Source organism: Ziziphus jujuba, chromosome 11 (genome assembly GCF_031755915.1).
Source record: "Ziziphus jujuba cultivar Dongzao chromosome 11, ASM3175591v1".
Classification (NCBI taxonomy): domain Eukaryota; kingdom Viridiplantae; phylum Streptophyta; class Magnoliopsida; order Rosales; family Rhamnaceae; genus Ziziphus; species Ziziphus jujuba.
In genome coordinates, this window is record NC_083389.1 from 27320308 (window position 1) to 27340868 (window position 20561).

Sequence of the window (20561 nt, forward strand, 5' to 3'; positions counted from 1 at the left end):
GGTTGCTTAACAATGCTTCTGTTTTGTACTGAAGCAGTTCAGTCGTTGTAATTTTCTAGATACTTTTTATTGAACTTTTAAGTCCAACAATTAGAAAAATCAAAGGTTTACGATATTTAGATCATCTCCATGATAGTTTTTGTTGAAACTCGTTAAGTCCAACAATTCGAAAATCCCCCCACCTAGTGTAAGTAATTAAGTGATCAAAGGTTTTACGAGATTATGATCATCTCCATTTACGAGAAGATAAAAATTTTGATGCTGCTTTTTTATCTTTTAAAAAAAATAGTATATATGTTTTAAGAGTAATATTATAAATATTTAATTTTTTTATCAAAATTTTAATACTCAATTATATAGTAATTTTTTAATATTATTTAATTGATATTATTTTTATATATATAAAAATATAAACCATTTAAAAAAATATCACATAAAAAATATCAAAATTTTGTTAAAAAAATTAATCATTTTAAATTTATTCATACTTTAAATAGAAATCATGATCGGACAATAAAGACAACAAATTAAAGATAATAAATGCATGTACTTTGTGCTAAAGAGACACTTCTCCTTTCCTGAACAATTTCAAAAAGAAAGAATCTCTACGATGGTAAGGGCTTACTCACATTTCTCTACCCTTTCTATGAGGGTCCCACGGTGAAAAGGAGTTCTTAAAACTTGACGAAAATATTGCAAGTAAGCATTGGAAAACCTTTCTTTATTATTATTTTCTGAAATTTGTATGCAAAAAATGTATATATTAATAATAATGGAATTAAATGTGATTAATATTTAGTAAGAAATTAATTGAGTAAATTTTGGAATGTACATTTATTTTTTGGAACATATGAGTACCTAACATGAAGTTGTACAACCCAACAGAAGAGTTCGTGGATGTCATAAAGAAAATTTATGGATTGTAATGCCACATTATCCATATACTGATTATATAAATAAAAGTTTTTCCAAAGAATTGAAATTTTTTTTCTCCTTTAATCTTTAGCACTAACAGTTTCTCTTATGTTTGTGTAGTTTGAAAGATACGACCACTTAATTTGGAAGCCATCAGTATCAGTAGCTTCGTCTTATTAGCTTTGCCATGGAAGACAAGTCTGCCGAAGTCTGAAAATATAAAAGGTTTGTGAACTTGAGGGTAGTGTTCTGTGTTTCTAGAATTAATGCTATTGACGTTTTTATTTTCTTCCAACTTCGAAATTTTAATCGGTTATTAAAGGCTTTTAGTGTAACTGAGTAATTAATAAAACAGACAACCAACAAAAAGCACCATCTGAATGGAAAAAAAAAAATAAAGATATTTGAAATGAACCATTTTCACTACATTAATCACAAGGAATTTAAACCAAAACACAACTAATTCCTTTCCCTGCAATACAACCGAAACTAGTTTATGAATACTGTACTCACTCAACAAGTAAAAATAACAGATCCCGACTCTAGTATAAATTACTAGTACATAATCGACTCCGACCGAAAAGAACAGAAAAAATAACAATAATAACAATAATAATAGCAGACCCACTGCCCCATTAAAGAAACCCTCACTGGCACACCCATTAAAGTGAAAGAGCTCTTGCTTATGCAACAATAGGCCTCTAGGACACTTTCCATATTCCATGGTACCAGGCAATGTTACTGCACACTGTTAAAGACCAGACGCCATGATGGAACCACTCAGCCCAATTATCCTTTATCTTATTTGGTCACACTAGCAGCATGAACCGACCCACCATGGCACCGTTTCGACTTCAATGGACACTGGACCAGACTGTAACCAGACTCGGCGAAATGCCCTGACCCGACCCAACCCAACTTGACCCCAAAATCACCCTTGGTATGAAACTTCTGTGCTACCATCAGCTATGAGTTTCTGCAAATTTTGTAAATCAAAACAGGAAAGCAAAAAGGACACTCAGTAGTCATGAGGAGCTAATACATCTGCGTTTGTACTTCCTTCGGATGGTAGTTCGTCATACCACAGTGTAGTGAAACACGTTTTGCTTACCTTCAGCTAAAATTGAATCCACCAGATGGAACTTGAAGATCATTCCCTCCAAAGCGGAAGCCTGACTGTGAAACATCGCCTGGGGGTAATGCCTCATCCTCGTCCTCCAACCAATATGTCTCCAGTATTTTAACAGCCTTTTCATAGATCTCGTTGTTATCATGACTCTGTAGATTTTCGATCTTTTCTAAGCCCTCAGCATCATCAATCATCTGGGCATACAAGTTGACATCTCCATTGTTACCCAGATTCTTCTCAGCTTCCCCAACCTTCAGAATGTTCTCTAACCCCTCTAAACAGACAGTGACTATCCTTGGATCTGGGCAGACAAGAAGATCACATAATGGTTTTATACATCCCTGACTAACCAGGTACCTAAACAGTAAACCATAAAAGAAAAGGTCAGTTTTGCAAGTTCATATTTATAACCAAAAAATAATAAAATAAAATACTAAGTGAAAGAAAAAAGTCTGAAGATTACATACTTAATTTGCTCTTGAGTACCACCAGAGGTAGCATTTGAAATTGCCCATGCTGCCTCTTTCTTTATATCAAACTCAGCATTTTGGAGCAGATTGACCAGAGGTCCTATTAAACCAGCTTCAATAACAGCCTGCATCATTTAAAATGAATTTTGTCAACTAATTAAATACCAAAAATTCACCATTAGAGATATTATATTTATTGGATGCACTTTATTTTAAGCAGCTGAAAGAAAACACCAATATCACGAACAACATACATGTACTACATACTAAGAAAGACCATGTTGAATCAGAAGACCAATCCTATTAAACATGCAAAGCTTCACCAAAAAGACAAGAGCACAGTCAAGATCCCAGAAATATAAATAAACTGATCTTGGGTAATACAAGTTACGTCCATACATAGGACAGATATGTTCATCCACTAAAAGTGATACCCACTATGCTCAAACAGAAAATGAAAAAATATATAGAACCAGCGATAATAATCACCATAATAACCATCGACATTATTACCTGTATTTGTTCCCTGTTTCCAGCTGTAATGTTTGATATGGTCCAGCAAGCTTCTTTCTTTATGCTCTTCTTATGATTATGTGTCAACAGGCTCAGAAGGCAAGGGAGTGCACCATTGTTGATTATAGACTGAAGAAAAGAAGCCCACCAAAATCATAATCAAAAGATGTAGCATATCAGAAGCCCTTATGTTACATGCATAATTACAAACATCAGCATTGGTACACTATTCACATTTAAGAGATAAGGGAGAGCCTTTACCAACACAATCCTAATGTCAGTTTTCACCACCACCACTGACTACACCTATTCAAAGATCTCTTTCTGATTACATTCACTTCTTATTTCAGCGACATTATCACTTTCCTAAATCCTAACCATACGTCACATCTTGACCTATATTGACCAAGCTAAACATAGAATGTAAATAATGCGTTCAAATTCAATGATGTCAAAACAAGCATCATAACCTCCTACAGGGTATCTGCAATATTGATATTTAAGCATAAACATAAGAAAATGTATACTGTAATATCAATAAATTGGAAAACCTGATACCTGAGTCTGAAAATCATCTCCTGTCACAATATTTCCTACTGTACGAAGGGCAGGAATGAGCACTGAAGGGGATGGATGTCTGAAGCAACACATATATGATTGAACCATTTGATTAATTTTCCCAAAAACAGTTGGAGCATTGCACAAAATAACAACAAAATGAAATACTCACAGGAGGAGCTGTACAAGTCGAGCACATACACCTGCCTCAATCACAGCTTGAATTTTATCATTTGTACCATCAGACAGATACGATAGGGCCCAGCAGGCATCTGTTAGGACTTCTTCATCATTTGAATGAACTAAACGCTCTAAGGCTGGAAGAGCTGGCCTCACCTGCCAACCAAAGCCCAAAATTTAAAGCATCAGAACAGCTATCAAAGAAGATTGGCTGAGGTAAAAACGAAAGACAAGACAATTACCTGATCAAAAGGCGGTTGTGGCTTGCCCCTGCAAAAGTTTGAGAGTGTCCATGTTGCATTTCTCAGCATCGAAAGCTTTGCATGTTCATTTAACTGTGATAGCAATGGAATCAAAGCTCCATGGCTGAGGACAAGATCACGGCATCTAGGGGAATCACCAGCAACATTTCCCAATGCCCACACAGCCTACAGTTTCAGAATGGCTTCAGTTTTAATCAGTTGATCGTCATTTTAAGTAGTTTCGGATAATAAAAAGTCTCTTTACCTGCTCACGGACATCATCACTTGGAGATCCTAGTAGCTTTACAAAAATTGGAACCGCCCCATGATCAATTACCACCTTGGTGTTCTCTGAGGTTCCCGATGCTATGTTTGTGAGGGCCCAAGCAGCCTCAAACTGTACATGATTAAGGGGAAAAAAAAAAAAAAAGACAAGAAAAGGAAAATGTTTAGAATAAATAAATAGGATGTAGCCAAACAACAAAAGGAATGCGACAGAGCATCAAATTTAGACCTGAAGTTGTGGGAAATCCTCTCTGACAAGAAACTCAACAAAGCGCGGAACAACTCCTGCTTGGATAACTTCCTCGATTGGAGGGCTTCGTTCTGCATGTGAGAATTTCGATTATTTTAATCCTATTTAGACCATGAACATCAAAAAGATAACAACGAACTCGAATACCAAATTATATATAAAATCTTGTAAAAGTACCAATTGAAAGCAATTTCCGGAACTGGGTAGTGGTTTCCAGCTGAATTTCACTATTATCAGACCACACTCCAGCAACCATCGTTGGAAGACTCTCCAACTGCAATAAAATCAACACACATCAAAACCACCACCCACCACCCAAAAAAAATAAAAATATATATCACCAATTTTATTTTTTATTTTTAACAGAGCCACTTTCCTAAGTCCGATCCCACCGAAAATCCAAACGCAAACAATTACACAATCCTTCGAATGATCAAAGAGCAAAAACTTTATAATCCTCTAAAAATCAAGGATCGGATAGTTAAAGACTAGTAAAAAATGCTACCTTTTTCTCGAGGTTGGAGATGTTTGGCGTTGGAGCAAATTGCTGAGCTTGGAGGCCTTCTCTTCGTTTCTTTTGCAAGCTCTCCTCGCGCTTGCTCTTTCGGATCTCGACCATGTTGTCTTCCCTCCTTCTCCGTCCCTCCTCCGCATCCACTGCCACCTTATACCTGTTCCGCCGGACATCGGTCCTCGTGTTCGGCCTCAGCGACATGCTTGCTTTCTTTTTGGTTTATCAGAAATCGTTCAAATTTCACCAAAACCCTAATCAAATCTTACTGCTTAAGTATCGGATTGGAATTGATAGGACCGAGGCAGAGAATCACAACCCAAAACCCTACCGATCGAATTTTTAGAAGTTAGAACACACACCTGCGGCTTTCACAGAGAGAGAGAGAAAACTGTGCGCACGATTTGGGAGGGTTTGGGTTTTTGATTTTTTGAAGGTGTTTTTATATAGCCGGGTTTTTAGATGTATGCCTTTTTTGTGAGAAAAAAAAAATAATAATAATAATAATAAAAAAACCCAAAATATTGTTGGGGACTGTTTGGGAGAGATGATGTCTTCATTTATTTATTTATTTATTATTATTATTATTTTAACATGGGTTGGGAATAAATTAGGTATAAAAAATATATATTTTATTCAACTAAAATTTTCATTTTCTTTTTGGACGAGAATAATTTCACTTTAATTTAAAAAGAGGAGGATTACATTTTGTTTTGCAAAATTTGATTCTCAATTTTTTTAAAAAAAGTACATCAAATTAATATAACATACAAAATAAACCAAAATGGATAAGCACATATTGTATATTTGGTTTGAGATTCTTTTTAGAAAGCATCAAGATTGCTTTATTAATTCCTTTCTAATACTTATATTATGGGTTGGATAAAGATATAGTTGTTAATACCAAAACCTGTCATATAGTATCTCCATGCATTTTTCTACTAAATTCCTAAACTATATATACCCAAAAAAAAATAAAAAAAATTATGTGTATTATACATTATATATCATATACTTGAGTAAATGTATAATACAAATCACATGCACAAAGACTGCAAATTTGTTTCTCGGTGACTCAGCATAATATAATGTTTGATTCTGAAAGCTCCCCTACCCTCTCTTCTGGGTTGTCTTCCTCACCAGCTATATAGGCCCACAGTTTGAACATCATTATAGTTTTTCCAGCAATTCATCCACCCACCCTAACTCTTAATTTCTTAAAGCCCAATCCAACTATTGCTACAATTCTCTTTCAATTTTAGATTAACAGAAGAGAATAAAAACAGCAGAAAGAAAAGAGGGTATTGGCTTTCTCCATCTATTGCCCATTTTCTTTATGTAGAAATAAGCTACCATGTGCTAATTAGATTAAAAATGTTAAAAAAAAAAGCAAAGATTTTTTTTTTTTTTACTGTTTTTTTAGCAAATTGCAGTGATGGGAGAATCCATGTTTGTTGTTCTAAAGCTCCAAATAATCATGGTTTATGCAATTATGATGGATCATAAAATCTTTTGTATCTATTTTTGAAGACACAAGGATGTAGTAGTAAAAAGGAGATAATATTTAGTATTTACCACAAAAACCGTACTTAAACATCTATATGATTATTGAAACAGAGTAGACATTATAAAGCTAAAAATATAATAGTAATTGTTTTGAAATCACTATAGCAAATTACCATAGATAAGAATGTATACAGAACTCAAATTATAAAGTATTATCTTTTTTATTCCCGTATATATTACTCACACCAACTTAAGTGTCAGCCTTATTGCAATAATAATTGATGTCTGTACAATAGTTGGCAATTTCTTCCTTCGATGTCATCATTCTAACTAAAATATGTCAAAAAAGAGTTGCTAAATGAAATGATAATTTCTTCGTACAAAGAACAGATTAGAAAATAACAAAAAGAAGAAAAAGGAGGAAATACAAAATTCAAATACTTGGAAAGCTATCTCACAGCAAAGTCAGATGTCAATGCATTTTAAAATAATAATAATAATAATAATGATAATAAAGGAGAATCTGAATTCTTCTTTTTAAAGATCAGCAAAAGGCTTTGAATGGTGAAAGATTATCATTTGAATGAATCAAACCACCCTTGAATTACAAGAACAAAAAAATTATGTACAAAATTAAAGAATTACACTTTCCTGTTTATACATATATGTATATATATATAGATATAGATATAAACTTCCCCCCCTCCATCTTGCTTGCATAAAACAGACCCAATTCTGGCTCTAGCTTAGCCAGAGACAGAATAAATTTTTTGTTTTTATTTTATTTTTTTCAGTTTAAACTAAATTTGGGTCTTTGCTATAAGCCAATGGAAACACAAAAGAAGGGTTCTCAATCTGATTATTCTCTCTGAACAAAGGGTTCTCTCTAGCCATGGTAGTGATAATCGGTGATGTTGGTGGAGATGCATAGAGGGCAGAAGCTTCGAGAACCTCTCTCCTCACATTTTCTTGGTCTTGGGACAGTTTCTCTGCACGCAATGTTGTCAAGTATAATCCAGCAGCAAGGAAAACCGAAGCCAAAGCAAACACCCCAGCTGCAGAGAATAAACCTTCTCTGATAATTAGGCAACTTTGTCTTGGTCTAGACCAATTCTTCAGATGCCCCGACTCCACGCTCAGTCCAATCAACAATAAAATTTCCCCAACAGAGAAACAAATCCTACAATGAAAAACAATGAAAATTGATTTATTTTTTGAGTTTGGTTTGGTTACATAGTTATGGTATAGATTTTGACAATACGTTTTGAAATTGAGAAGAAAAGCAATGGGTTTTGCTTTTTTCATTACAATTTGCAAACCCTTTATAGGAATATGAGGAAATTTATTAAAAAAAGAAGATGGGATTAGAAATTGAATTTCCATACCAAGTTGAAACAAAGAAAAAACCAGCTTGAAATGCCAAAGATCTTGCAGAAGCAGAATCAGGGTCCCATGAAAGCAAAGCTGAAGGAGGAGATTTACTAACTGCAATCAACATGTAAGTATGTTCCACCACCATGACAATTGCTAGTCCCATGAATGCACTTGCAGCACACAATAGCGGTGTCTTCCCGCTTCCACTGTATACACACTCAGATTTTCTTCCATTCCCTTTATGATCACTAGCTCCAACCCATGTCAACTGCAAAGATAATCAAGCACAAAAATTCTATGTTCAGTTGGCACTTTCAAATCAAGAACAGGTTGAATTTGATATATAAAAGCATTGAATTTTCAAAACAAATACCTCAGAACGAGTGGCTTCTGCTATTAGGCAGAGAATGAAGCAAAACAGACCACAGAGAATGGTCAAGACAATGAGAAAAGCACCAATTTTGCTACCCAAATTGGTGCTTGAACGTTTTGGCTCAAGATCAGCATGTGTGACTGCCATTGTTTTTGGCATTTCTGAATTCCAAAAATGCTAGAATTCATGCGGACTAAAAGAATAGAAGAAAAAGAAGTATAATATGGGTTTAAAGTTGAGTGACAAAAGAGAGAGGGAATGAATTATAGAATCACTTGGAGCAAAGGTTGCTTAAAGGGTAAAAGATTCGTCCGGTTTTGAGCCATTTTGCGTTTAAGTATTAACAAAAAACGACGGTGGATGGTTGTAAAAGACTTTGCCGGAAAGGTATTCTGCTAATTAAAGATAAAGTCACTGTATCATATGATTGACACGTATATATATATATATATATATATTTTTTTTTTTTCTCTCTTTCTCTCGTTTTTTTGTACCTTAAATTAATACAGTCCGTCTTTATGTTGAATTCCCCTATGCATGTGTTAAATATTTGGTGACAAAAGCTTCATAGCGTTTAAAGTTCTTTCACAGCCAGGCACTTCATGTGATGATAGAAAACCACTAGATGACAGATCTAACTAGTTACATCATCACAGAATATTAGTGTTTTTTTTTTTTTTTTTTTTTTTTCCCAAACAAAGCCTGACTAATATCAAGGTTGAGCTTATAGGTTTAAGGGCAAGCAATATGAAATGGACGGTCCTTATTCTTCATAACCTTTGATTTTTTAATTTTAAATGAGCCTTCAAACGTTGAAGGGGGGCAAAAAAAAAAAAAGGCAAAGTTCGTTATTGCTCAGAAAAGCGCATTTGTGGGAGTGGAAATTCCAGAAAAGGCTAAAGTGGGTACTAGTAAAGAAAAAATTCAAAAAAAAAAAAATTAATGAAAGAATAAGAATAATATTGAATGTCGGTTTTGCAGAAGCTGGTGCTTAATGATCTGTTTTTATCTAAGTAATATAATCAAGATTCCTGTATGCGATGAGCATGACAAATATGGGGAAGAATCTAGTGGTTGTGATCATACCAAGATCTGCTTTCTGATCTGATGAAATATTTCATATCTGGTATGGTAAACCAGAAATTTCAATTCATGCAAATAATGATATTAGAATGAAGAATTGCTGATAACTTCCAATTCTGATGAATATATACGAGCATCATTCAAGCTAATCAATCATGTTTACTGAATGGAATTTTGTTTCAGGGATTGACCAACAATGGGAATTCAAAATATTTTCATTCAACTTTATAGGAATCTATAAAAGATGTTACTATTCTGAATCCATTCTTTCTGTGCTTACATATTTGGAGCCGCTGAAATCGATACGATTATTCCTCAAATTAAAAGGTCTACTTTAATTTTTTATTTATTTTTTTTTTTTACATCAAACAAATCTAAGAAAATGACTATAGAATAGAATGAATAAAATCAATCTTCTTTGAGACTCTTTGCAACAGTAAATGTCCCTCAGGCAAAAACTGTTTTACACTGGGAAAGTAACCGAGAAGTGCCCCAGATTGTAGAGAAACTGTTACACTAGCAGATAGAATTGAAAATGGACGATTATCTTAGTGCATCTCAGGTTTCTTAAATCACAAGATAGCAAAAATATATTCTATGAGTAAGAATTTTACAAGTAGGTTCTTTCTGCACCCCGCAAATATATCTCCTCCTTCTCAATCCACTTGTCACTAACATATTCTTTTGATAACCTCACTAGGCTTATATAGGCTGATAAATTCTCACATAACCACATAAAACTTCAAAACTCTCCTTTCTTCAACAACTTTCGAATTCCAATTCTGTCTTTCCTACATCATCAATTTTAATATATTAGGGGGAAAAAAAAAAAAATGGCTTCTAACAAGGCCAATAATGCCAAGGATCTTGAGGCTAGCACCAGCAGCAACCAATTGAATCTGAAAGAAAGAAAGCCAAATACAGAAGGGGCAGCTAGTACCAATATGGAGAAAGCCCTCGCAAAAAGAGCACTATTTGGGTCGCAACATCGCCGGGTTGGAGGTAGAAGAAGTGCAAACTGCATTATCAGACAATTGCCAAGCAGACTGAGCAAGGTTTCATTGGCTGAGGACTCACCAGAAATAGGTACAAGTCAGGTGTCATTTTGAGCGTTAAAAATCAATGTTGTGAACCACTTTCCTGTGGATTGTTATGTACTAAAATGTTGTATAAGAAAGAATAAACATATTAATGTGCCCATAGTGGGAAAAGTGAGCAATATTGAAGGGTCTAATGAAATAACTTAAAAACAGAAACAAAGGGGCAGGCAGAACCATATTGGAAAGAATTTGAATTCTGGGCTTGTAGAGTAGAAAATTAAAAGATAGTGAGTCCAAAATTAAATGAAGTTTGAAATACAGAAATCTTTTATTTGGATATATAGCTTCACTCAAGCAAGAGTTGTATCCATATATAAGCAACTAACTAAATCCAACAATTTTGAGCAGAGCATATTGTACTGTTCTAATGTCTAAAATGGTCTCCAAGTATTTTCTGCAGAATTATCAAGATGTTCAACAGTAGCTATTCGTATCCCTGAAGTTGTTATAACTTGTATATCAAGGATGGCTTGCAATGGTGTTTGACAGGGCATAAGCAAAACAGTCTAGAGATATGTAAATCCAATTGTTCATCAACACTAGGATTGAACCGATTATATAGCCATACGGTATTTTATTTACAGATCTCTGTTACATTTTTGTTCCAATGGGGAATGACAAAACAATTTTGCAAAATTGAGTTTTAAAGGAAAAATAGTTGCATAAGAATAAGACAATATTTCAGACAAAAATAGACCATTTTTACACATTCTACAAGTACCCTAGGGCTTCCCCATTCAAGTTATCACCTCCCATTATATGACATTCGGATGCATCATATCCATACTGGCCACAGTGACCACAACAAAGCCCTGAACAATGCCTTCGCTTCTTACTAGTATCGTCTCCAACTCCTAATCTTTTTTCTTTAAGCTTTCCTAGAGTGATGGATTCATGAGGATTTCCAATTGAAAAATTAACAATTCCATCTGCATCTTCCACTTCTTGTAGAATCAATGAGTCAGATGGGCGATTATATGATATGTCGTTTGGAATATCATTTGCACCATGCACTGCCTTAGGAAGGTCTTTAATATGTGATACCACCATGGAAACTTGCTCACAAGCAGCATCAAGATGCTCCTCCGATTGAACTGATTCCGCGACAAGTGCAGAAGACAGAGACTCTAAAAACTGAACCTTTCTTGAATGCTCTCTTATAGGCATAGGCTGAAATGCATTAGTGGAAGATGAACTCAAACCCCTCCAACGGAGTGGTAGATATTGGTCAGGAATGCGAAAACAGTTATTGGTTGAGAGGACACGAAGAACATGTCGACAGAGGATGCCCGAGAACTCAAACAGATGGCAACTACAGCTGATGTGTTCCTGACAAGGATGCCAAATCACTTTCCAGGCTCCATCCATCTGAGTATGGTGTCTAACCTGGAAACAATCTTCATCTACCAGAATAGATGCATATTGCGGAGCCAGAATGAGCTCCTCTTGGAGCTTACCGAAGGCATAAGGAGTAAGAACAGAGGAAGCATGTGATTCAATTGGTGAACCTGTTTTAAGGCAGAATCTCTGCCCTTTTTGTTGCATTCTTTGCTTTGCTCCAGCTCGATCCTTAAACTCTACAATATCAGCCAGCTGCTCAAAAGTAGTAAAAGAAACAAAAATTGAATGAATAAACAAAAAAATGCAAATAAACAAACACAAATTAGTTGGTGAAGGTTAAGCACTTGCTCTACAAAACGATCTAGCTGAGACTGTGCACTCAGAAACCGTTGGATAAAAGCATTAACTGAGTTTGTCTGAGATGTATGCATCATTCCTGCAAAGAAGTAATGCTTCAAGAATGCTAGAGCCCAAAATGTTCGTAACGTGTATAAGCTGATAATATGCTTATTTGTATTAAGTCCATAATTATTAGCCATTTCTTTCCACTCTTGTTCAAAATCTTCAACCGAATCCAGATTATAAAGCCGATGAAACTCAGCTTTCCACTCATCATAACGCGAGCCCAGCAGTACAGAAAACCAATCTGAGAACTTCGCAATGATGTGCAATATGCAAAAGGCATGTTTTGTCTGAGCCATTTCAGTAGCAATTGCCTCCTTAAGCCACATGTTGTGGTCAGTTAGTATTGTCTGTGGAGCCTTTCCTTTCATGAAGCCCAAAAATGTCTGTTTTAGAACATACACAATAGGAATAATCAGAAAACAGAAAACCATAGATGAAACAGATTCAGCGAGAATAGGATCAAATTTAATTACCCACATAGGAAATTCAATTGGTGAAATTTCAACCTCACCCCACCTTACCAAATCTAATCATATACAATTTTCATCATATCTAGTAAAGCAAAAGAGCAATTAGCACTCCAAGCAACAAAACAACATAAGAATGTCTTTCTTCCACGAGGGGACTGAGATGATTTTAGTCCATTACCTTCAGTGCCCAAGAAAATGACTGCATATTTTCCTCCCTTAGAAGCACACAACCGAAGAAACATGTCATTCCGTGATTGTCTACTCCAAGCCAAACGCCCACCAACATATCATAGGCATCCAGACAGTGACTCGTGTCAAAAATCACTGCATCTCCAAATGCTTCATACAATTGAACAGATGAAGCATAAGACCATGAAATGTATTGCAGCCTATTATGGCCATCTATTTTAAAGTCATACTTGAAATTACTGTTCTCATCTTTCATTTTTTTGCACATTGCAATGAGATCAATAGCATCATTGTCCCTATCAATATTTCTAAAAGATTGTAGTAAGTTTCTGATATCAACTTCTGTAAAAGGCAAGCAACCTAGCCTAACACCTTTCTCTAGTTCCATCAATCTTAACATTTGTCTCGCAGACATTCCAGCTTTAGCAAACATGCAAATCCGGCTCTTATCATCGGGAGACAAGGTAGAGTAGGCTGGAAGGAGACACACTTCATTTGATTTCAACAATTCATGGTTATGGATGTTGCTAAAGCCTGTAATACGCCATTCGGGGACATCGAAATGTGTCCTCTTAACAATCCTCATATAAGCTTGACATCCACATCGTGATGATTTGCGGTTCCTCTGCATCTTCCCATCTTCAGATAGCTTCATCTGTGGATATCCACCTCGATGGCAAGTAAAATCCCTTCTTGTAACTCCTCGGCCAACCCCATCTTTACCTCGAGTACGATTACGTCTGATTGAAAACCCAAACTGCTTTGCGAAAGTGCAATAATATTCATATGCAGCTTCTTGAGAGACAAATCTCTGGCCAATAAAGGGTACAAGGTTTACAGAAGTCTGTCTTGACAAAATTGTGTCCTCAGGTGTTTCCTCCATTGTGCCAATATCATCTTGGGACAAATCAGTGCCATTCTCCGAAGATTCGATAATTAGACTCGTTCCCTCAGACATTCCTCCCTCTAAAACATCAAGGAAACTTAATCCAAAAAAACTCTTCAAAATGGTCTATTCAGAAGAGAACTAAACCTGAAATTTTGACTTGCCATCAATTTTCTTTAACTACCAAAGAAAAAATATAGGCAATACAGAAGGAAAATCGGTACAAACAGGGAAATATATACATTTTAATTCCTTTACAAAACCACCATTCTAAGAAAACTACAAACTTTTATTAGTGATTCTTCTGGGAAAGTGCTTCACTTATTATTTATCTTAAAGGAGGAGATTAATAAGTTTAAAAGTTCAAAAAGTGGTCGGTTTTTAATTTTCCTTTGTGCGTTTCCAAAGTTCCATTTTACAATCTAAAATGAATGAAGACAGGAACAGAAACTTTTAAAGTGAAATTAAGAAAATTTCTCAGAAAGTAAAATTTCTTACAGTAAAATTTGTTACTGCAATTATGATCTCCAACTCATTCGGATTCCTTCGAACTCATACAATCTCATATTGGTCTCTTGCCGGTAAATCAAACCAACCCATCAGACTTCTTCATCCCACAAATGTAATCCACCTCTCTTCAACCTCTTCGAGATCCAAACAAATCTTCAACTCTACCTGAACACATACCAAGCCAAAAAGAAGAGAAGGGGGGGAACTAAATAAGTAATAAAAAGAGAGAATAAATCCTATCCAGAACACCAAATAACAAAGAATAATCATGTATTGGAAAATGATCCAGATTTCTATTACGAATTAATACAAATTACCGTAAATTTTCAAAGTTTGAAACTTATGACTTACCTTTAGATGCGTGTGTGTTTTTTAACGGTCACTAAAGAAATGAACACCAAAGTAACTGAGAAAGTGGCGGGTAGAATTTAGGAAGGGAGGGTAACGCGCATCCTATGGAGAACGATAACCATTTACAGAGTAGAAGGGCTATCCTGCGCGGTGTGGAAACATGAGGTTAACGAGCGCATACCACGATTATTAACCGTCGGATCAAAAAGGAGCACGTGCGGGCTTCTGATGGGCCCGTGAAGTAACAACAATATAACAGTGGTTCGTTCGCGACGCGGGCTTACATGCGCAGGTGGCGCACAGAATGCAGCGATTGGCTATTGTTCATAAGAAATACGCTTTATGGTGGATGGGGCACATTAGAGGAAGCCTCAGTCATGGATAATTGCTACTTGGTTTGTCGGCATAGCAGTCGAAAATAAGCCCATTTTTAGGCCCATTCTTAGTTGATATATTGTGGGCTCTTGAACTGTACATGGTCTTGGTCCAAATATCGGATTAGCAAAAAGAAAAGTTGGGTTTGGGAAAACCCAAGTGGTAGTAAATATTTGGGGTGAATCAGATGCTTAAATTCAGAATAAGCAAATAAAGAGAAAATTTATTCACCAAAAAAAAAAAATAAAAAAAAAATAATAATAATAATAAAGAGAAATTTTCATTCCTATTTAGGGTAGTGGTAAAGGTGTTTGATTTTAGAGAATTGGTGGGGTCCAGAGGCTCATCAGTATTTGATTGGCCAAAGCTCTACTATATTGCCCTTGAAAATGACAAAAGTCAGGAGGCTTTGAACCTCTCCCAACATTAAAACTTACCTTTCAAGTGCCAAAAAATAAATAAATAAGTATGAAAAAGCTTATGCATTGTTTGCAACTAATTACCTGGGAATTGGTGCATGGACTTTCAAAATTTACGTAAAAATTACTAAAACTCTCTATAAAAATCCAATCATGTCGAAAGAGGACTTGAGCTAGCTTAACACTCTATTACCATGTTCTTTTGCAGCCATCCATATCCAAGTGTTAAAGATGATATATAATTAGAGCTTCTAAACTAAGTTCGGATTAGTAATTTAACCAAGTCTTTGCTAATTTTATGGCATGGAAAAGTAATTAGGATTAATGAAGAGACAATATTAGCCCCTTTTACGTCCCATGCTTCACATAAGAAACAAATTACTCATTCCTAAACTACTAAATATGAACTTTACCTGCAAATGGTCAATTATACATATATGTCATGGTGCATGTTAGAGATGCAATATAACATGCGTGCTTAACATTAAGTATTATATTTTTTTTATAGTATATACCTGGTAGAATGCACCACAGGAAAATTATATATATATATATATATTATATAGAGAGAGAGAGTTAGATTCATATTAGTATTAGTTTAAATTTGATGATCTTAGTGATAAGTATACAAATAAGGATAAAAATGATTTGTCAATCACATCATCAACGGACAATAGATGAAGGAAGAAACGTTCAAGGATTCATATCAACAAACATGGAAAGAAACAATTCCAACAAAGACAAGAATCTGTTAAAAAGGCAAAGAGTTGGTTGACTTGCTGCACAAGGAAATCTTAATTGTATAAGGGAATTTATGTAAAAATTCTTTCTTTAATTTATTTTCTTTTTCTTTGTTCTTTATAAGTATGCTGCATATCAGTGTATATTCATAATCGAATAACAATACAAAAGTATCAAATATTATTTGAATTCTTCATGGTATCAGAGCACACAATTTTTGCAAACACTTCTATCATGGATGCCCAGAATCAAACAACACCACACTCCAAAATTTCCTCGAAAACATCTGTCCAAACCGAACCCATTCTCACAATTCAAGCCTTTCATCAATGTACAAGTTTAGTTTCAGTGAAACTAAACAACTCAAATTTTCTTCTTTGGGGGTCACAGATGCTTCCTTTAGTTCGGAGCCTTGGTATTTTACATCATCTTACTAGTTCTGAACCACCGTGTGAGTTCTTGTTGGGTGAAAAAGAAATATTGTTGTTTAATCCACATCACAGCAACTGGATTAACAACGATGGGCTATTGACAACCTGGCTGCTTGGTGCAATGTCAAATGATATTTTGAAATTGAATGTGGGAATAGATAATGCCCACTCCCTGTGGAAATCAGTAGAAGATCAGTTGCTTCCTACCTCAAAGCAACAAGAACATCTTCTCAAGGATCGGCCTGCTTCCATGAAAAAGGATTCTTCCTCAATTGATGAATACCAAGGTAAGTTTAAACAAGTTTGTGATAACCTTAGTGCTATTTGTGCTCCTGTTTCAGATGTGGACAAAGTGTTCTCCTTTGCTAGAGGCCTTGGACTATCCTATAAGGACTTCAAGATAGCCATGTTAACAAAACCACCTTATCCGTCTTTCAATCAATTTGTTCTGGCATTACAAAGTTATGAACAAATAATTGAACACGAGACTGAAACCAGACAACAAGAGTTAGGCCAAAATCGTGCTTTCTTTGGTCAGCGTGATAGAGGAAAAGAACGTGGTAATTATGGTGGTAGATTCAACTCAAAGGGAAAAGGATTTGCACCAGCAGGAAGGTAGGTTAGAACTGCAGATAAAAGAAAATCATATCAGCAAACATCTAACAGTCACGGCATGCAGTAGAAATCTGAAGGTAAGGTCTTTTGTCAAATATGTGATAAACCAAATTACATTGCTATCGATTGCTGGCACATGTTTGATCATTCCTACTCTGAAAAGGACATACCAAAAGCACTAGCAGCTCTAAAACTCAACGAGAATGATGAAAAATTCTACGCAGACTTAGGTGCCACAACTCACATGACCAATGATGCTGGTAAGGTTCACAACTTACTTCTCTATAGAGGTATTGATAATATATTTATAAGAGATGGAAGTGGACTCCCAATAACTCATATTCGTAACTCAACTATCAAAACCAGCAAGGGTAAATTAAATCTTAAAAATTTTCTGGTAGTTCCTAAATTAAAGAAAAATCTTTTGTTTGTCAACCAACTAACCAAAGATAATGATTGTATCTTTGAGTTTTCTTCTAATGGTTTTGTCATAAAGGATTGCAGCAACAAAGCTCTAGCAACGGGACCATAAAAAGGGGAAGCTTTACATCCTTGATGGAGAAGAACATCAAGCTTTAACCACAATAAAGGCATCCTTAGAGACTTGGCATCAAAGAATGGGACATCCAAATTACAACTTTTTAAAAATTTTACAGTCAAATAATAATATTAATGTTTCTAGTTGGACAAAAAGTTTTAGAATTTGTGAGAGTTGCTAACTAGGAAAGAATTGCAAACTTTCTTTTAGTTTATCGAATTAAATATCTGAATTTCCTTTACAAAAAGTCCACTATGATTTATGGGGACCTGCCCCAACAATCTCCTTTCAAAATATTCGGTTCTATGTTGTGTTTGTTGATGATTTTTCCAGGTATACATGGCTACATCTATCAAAGAAGAAAATAATTTTTTCAAGTGTTTTCTTAAGTTTCAGAAACTTGTCGAAAATCAGTTTGATCATAAAATAAAAATATTTCAAATCGATGGAGGTGGTGAGTTTAAATCAGCTAGTTTTCAACAACATTTACATAAAAGTGGAATCTTACATCAAATATCTTTCCCAGGTACACCAGAATAGAACAGAGTTGCAGAAAGAAAACACAAGAGCATTGTTGAAATGGGACTCACTATGATGTTCCATGCCCATGTTTCTTTAAAACTTTGGGTTGAAGCCTTTATAACTGCCACGTATCTTCTAAATCGGCTGCCTACAAATGCTTTAAAACATGACACACCATACTATCGATTATTTAAAAGGCATCCTAACTATGCATATTTACGAGCATTTGGTTGCAGGTGTTGTCCCTATCTGCTAGACAATGGTAAGAATAAATTTTCATGAAAAACATTACCATGTGTATTTATTGGTTACGGCTCTCAACATAAAGGGTGCAGGTGTTTACATTCCTCTGCAAACAGAATTTATATTTCTAGACATGTAGTGTTTGATGAAACACATTTACCCTATAAACTTTCTGACAGAAACCAGCATCAACAGATTGAATTAGTTAATTTTCCAGAGTTGGAAAATAAGTTGCTACATCAAGACACTCAGGATCTTACACAATCTGAACCACCAACAGATTATTTACAATCAGATGAATGTGTCTGTGAATAACCAGTTGAAAATCAGGAAACACAGTTTGACACAACACCAGATTGTCTACAATATGATGACTGAGCATGTACAGAACCAGTTGCACATCAAGACACAAGTTCAACCAATTCTGCCAACAATTCCACAGCAAAGTTTCATAGTTCCACAGTTGAGCATCACCAACCAGCTGCAGAGGGTTCAGAAACCATCTCAAACGATGACAATGCAGTAGCACATTGAGTCACCATTACCAATCTTGAATGTATTCATAATAATCTCCTTGTTGATTTGCAGATACTAGCTGTTGTACCAACAAATACACGACGAGCAAACAACACTTACCATATGATCACAAGATGAAAACTCTAAGACAATCCCACTCTGGCTTCTCAAATGGCCTTACTCACTGCAACCATCGAACCACGTCTCTCAAAATAGCTCTCAAACATCCACAATGGCTTGCAGCTATGCAAAAGAAGCTTACTGCCCTACATAACAATGACATCTGGACACTTATCCCACGACCACACCACACTAATGTCATTGGATCCTAACGGGTGGATAAAATGAAGTTTAAGGAAGATGGTTCCATACAACGTTTGAAGGTACGACTGGTGGCTAGAGGATTTACTCAAATTGAGGGCCAAGATTTCAAAAAAACCTATAGTCTTGTTATTAAGCATAACACAGTAAGACTCATTATTTCCATTGTTGTCACTTGCAAATGGCCAATTAGACAATTGGACATTAAAAATGCCTTCTTACATTGCCAACTCAAGGAAACGGTCTACATGGAACAGCCACCAAGTTTTATCTGTCCAACTCTTCCATATTATATTTGTCTTTTGAAACGGTCTCTGTATGGGCTCAAACAAGCCCCTCGGGCTTGGTTTTTGATTGTCTCACTTTTTGCTTTCCCTTGGCTTCTCTTGTAGTAAATATGATCCATCATTATTTGTGTTTCATCAAAATGCCTTTACTGTATTGCTTCTTGTCTACGTTGATGATTTGCTTTTGACAGGTAACAACCCCACTATTGTTAATCAGCTAATCTCCACCTTAAGCAATGAATGTTCCATTAAAGATCTTGGCTACCTTCACTTTTTCCTTGGCATCGAGGCTCGGTATTTTTTAGAAGGCATTATCCTTACACAGACCAAGTACACTCATGACCTCTTCACTCAAGCCAATATGATTGAAGTTACACCTATTAAGACTCCCATGGCTACGAAGCTCACTGCTCAAAAGAATGATCATCTTCAAGTGGATCCTACCAAATACACGCGCCTGGTCAGAAGCCTCCAATATCTGACCTTCACACATCCAAATATTGTGCATGCCGTGAGCAGGGTGTGTCAACACTTTCAAGCTCCCACCATGTTGTACCTTAGTCAAAAGAATCCTTCGTTACCTCAAAGGCACCATGGATTATGGCCTACGTTATCTTCACCAAAGTTCCTTACATCTATCAGGGTTTAGTGATGTAGAGTGGAGAGGTTGCCCCATCACACGTCGTAGCACCAGTGCTTACTGTATTTTTCTTAGGGCAAATTGTGTTTCCTGGTCTTCCATAAAGCAACCGACAGTAGCAAAATCTAGCACTGAAGCTGAATACAGAGCTATGGCCACTGCTACAGCTGAATTAACATGGGTTAGCTTCCTTCTTCGTGACATTGGGGTTCCATTACATAGACCACCACACTTACTTTGTGACAATGTCAATGCTCTCCACATGACTATCA

At 35.7% G+C, this 20561-nt stretch overlaps 3 protein-coding genes across 6 annotated transcripts; all 3 read right to left on the reverse strand.

Annotated features, from left to right (window-relative positions):
- Positions 1 to 1316: 1316 nt before the first annotated feature.
- LOC107433268 (importin subunit alpha-2) lies at positions 1317 to 5502 on the reverse strand. Of its 2 annotated transcripts, XM_016044541.4 has the most exons (11): positions 5048 to 5502; positions 4720 to 4816; positions 4522 to 4613; positions 4273 to 4404; positions 4008 to 4193; positions 3758 to 3921; positions 3586 to 3664; positions 3028 to 3156; positions 2512 to 2639; positions 2027 to 2401; positions 1317 to 1891 (listed from the first exon to the last, which is right to left on the reverse strand). In XM_016044541.4, exons 1-10 carry the CDS (start codon positions 5255 to 5257, stop codon positions 2029 to 2031), a joined length of 1590 nt encoding a protein of 529 aa, XP_015900027.1. In that variant the 5' UTR covers positions 5258 to 5502; the 3' UTR covers positions 1317 to 1891; positions 2027 to 2028. The 2 variants fall into 2 exon arrangements, with proteins under 2 accessions (XP_015900027.1, XP_015900026.1); XM_016044540.4 differs by having other exon boundaries at positions 1317 to 2401; positions 5048 to 5501.
- A 1605-nt stretch (positions 5503 to 7107) lies between these two features.
- Positions 7108 to 8814, reverse strand: LOC107433234 (uncharacterized). Its single transcript, XM_016044496.4, has 3 exons — positions 8307 to 8814; positions 7945 to 8201; positions 7108 to 7739 (listed from the first exon to the last, which is right to left on the reverse strand). Exons 1-3 carry the CDS (start codon positions 8463 to 8465, stop codon positions 7355 to 7357), a joined length of 801 nt encoding a protein of 266 aa, XP_015899982.3. The 5' UTR covers positions 8466 to 8814; the 3' UTR covers positions 7108 to 7354.
- Positions 8815 to 11015: 2201 nt separating this feature from the next.
- On the reverse strand, positions 11016 to 14908 carry LOC107433215 (protein FAR1-RELATED SEQUENCE 11). Of its 3 annotated transcripts, none has more exons than XM_016044477.4 (5): positions 14642 to 14908; positions 14279 to 14455; positions 12884 to 13860; positions 12175 to 12618; positions 11016 to 12082 (listed from the first exon to the last, which is right to left on the reverse strand). In XM_016044477.4, exons 3-5 carry the CDS (start codon positions 13850 to 13852, stop codon positions 11201 to 11203), a joined length of 2295 nt encoding a protein of 764 aa, XP_015899963.2. In that variant the 5' UTR covers positions 13853 to 13860; positions 14279 to 14455; positions 14642 to 14908; the 3' UTR covers positions 11016 to 11200. The 3 variants fall into 3 exon arrangements, with proteins under 3 accessions (XP_015899963.2, XP_015899964.2, XP_015899962.2); XM_016044478.4 differs by having other exon boundaries at positions 12238 to 12618; positions 12884 to 13927; XM_016044476.4 differs by having other exon boundaries at positions 12884 to 13927; positions 14642 to 14907.
- Positions 14909 to 20561: the final 5653 nt, after the last annotated feature.

What these genes read in the sequence shown, in the direction of transcription:
- LOC107433268 (XM_016044541.4), bottom strand. Translation starts at nt 5,257, where the DNA reads ATGTCGCTGAGGCCGAACACGAGGACCGATGTCCGGCGGAACAGGTAT. An exon ending in TCTCCAACCTCGAGAAAAAG is followed by an intron (nt 4,817 to 5,047) that starts GTAGCATTTTTT and finishes ATTTTATTGCAG; the next exon opens with TTGGAGAGTCTTCCAACGAT. An exon ending in GGTACTCAAGAGCAAATTAA is followed by an intron (nt 2,402 to 2,511) that starts GTATGTAATCTT and finishes TTTACTGTTTAG; the next exon opens with GTACCTGGTTAGTCAGGGAT.
- LOC107433234 (XM_016044496.4), bottom strand. Translation starts at nt 8,465, where the DNA reads ATGCCAAAAACAATGGCAGTCACACATGCTGATCTTGAGCCAAAACGT. An exon ending in CAGAAGCCACTCGTTCTGAG is followed by an intron (nt 8,202 to 8,306) that starts GTATTTGTTTTG and finishes TTATCTTTGCAG; the next exon opens with TTGACATGGGTTGGAGCTAG. An exon ending in TTTTTCTTTGTTTCAACTTG is followed by an intron (nt 7,740 to 7,944) that starts GTATGGAAATTC and finishes TTTTCATTGTAG; the next exon opens with GATTTGTTTCTCTGTTGGGG.
- LOC107433215 (XM_016044477.4), bottom strand. Translation starts at nt 13,852, where the DNA reads ATGTCTGAGGGAACGAGTCTAATTATCGAATCTTCGGAGAATGGCACT. An exon ending in CATTTTCTTGGGCACTGAAG is followed by an intron (nt 12,619 to 12,883) that starts GTAATGGACTAA and finishes GTTCTAAAACAG; the next exon opens with ACATTTTTGGGCTTCATGAA. An exon ending in TAGATCGTTTTGTAGAGCAA is followed by an intron (nt 12,083 to 12,174) that starts GTGCTTAACCTT and finishes ACTTTTGAGCAG; the next exon opens with CTGGCTGATATTGTAGAGTT.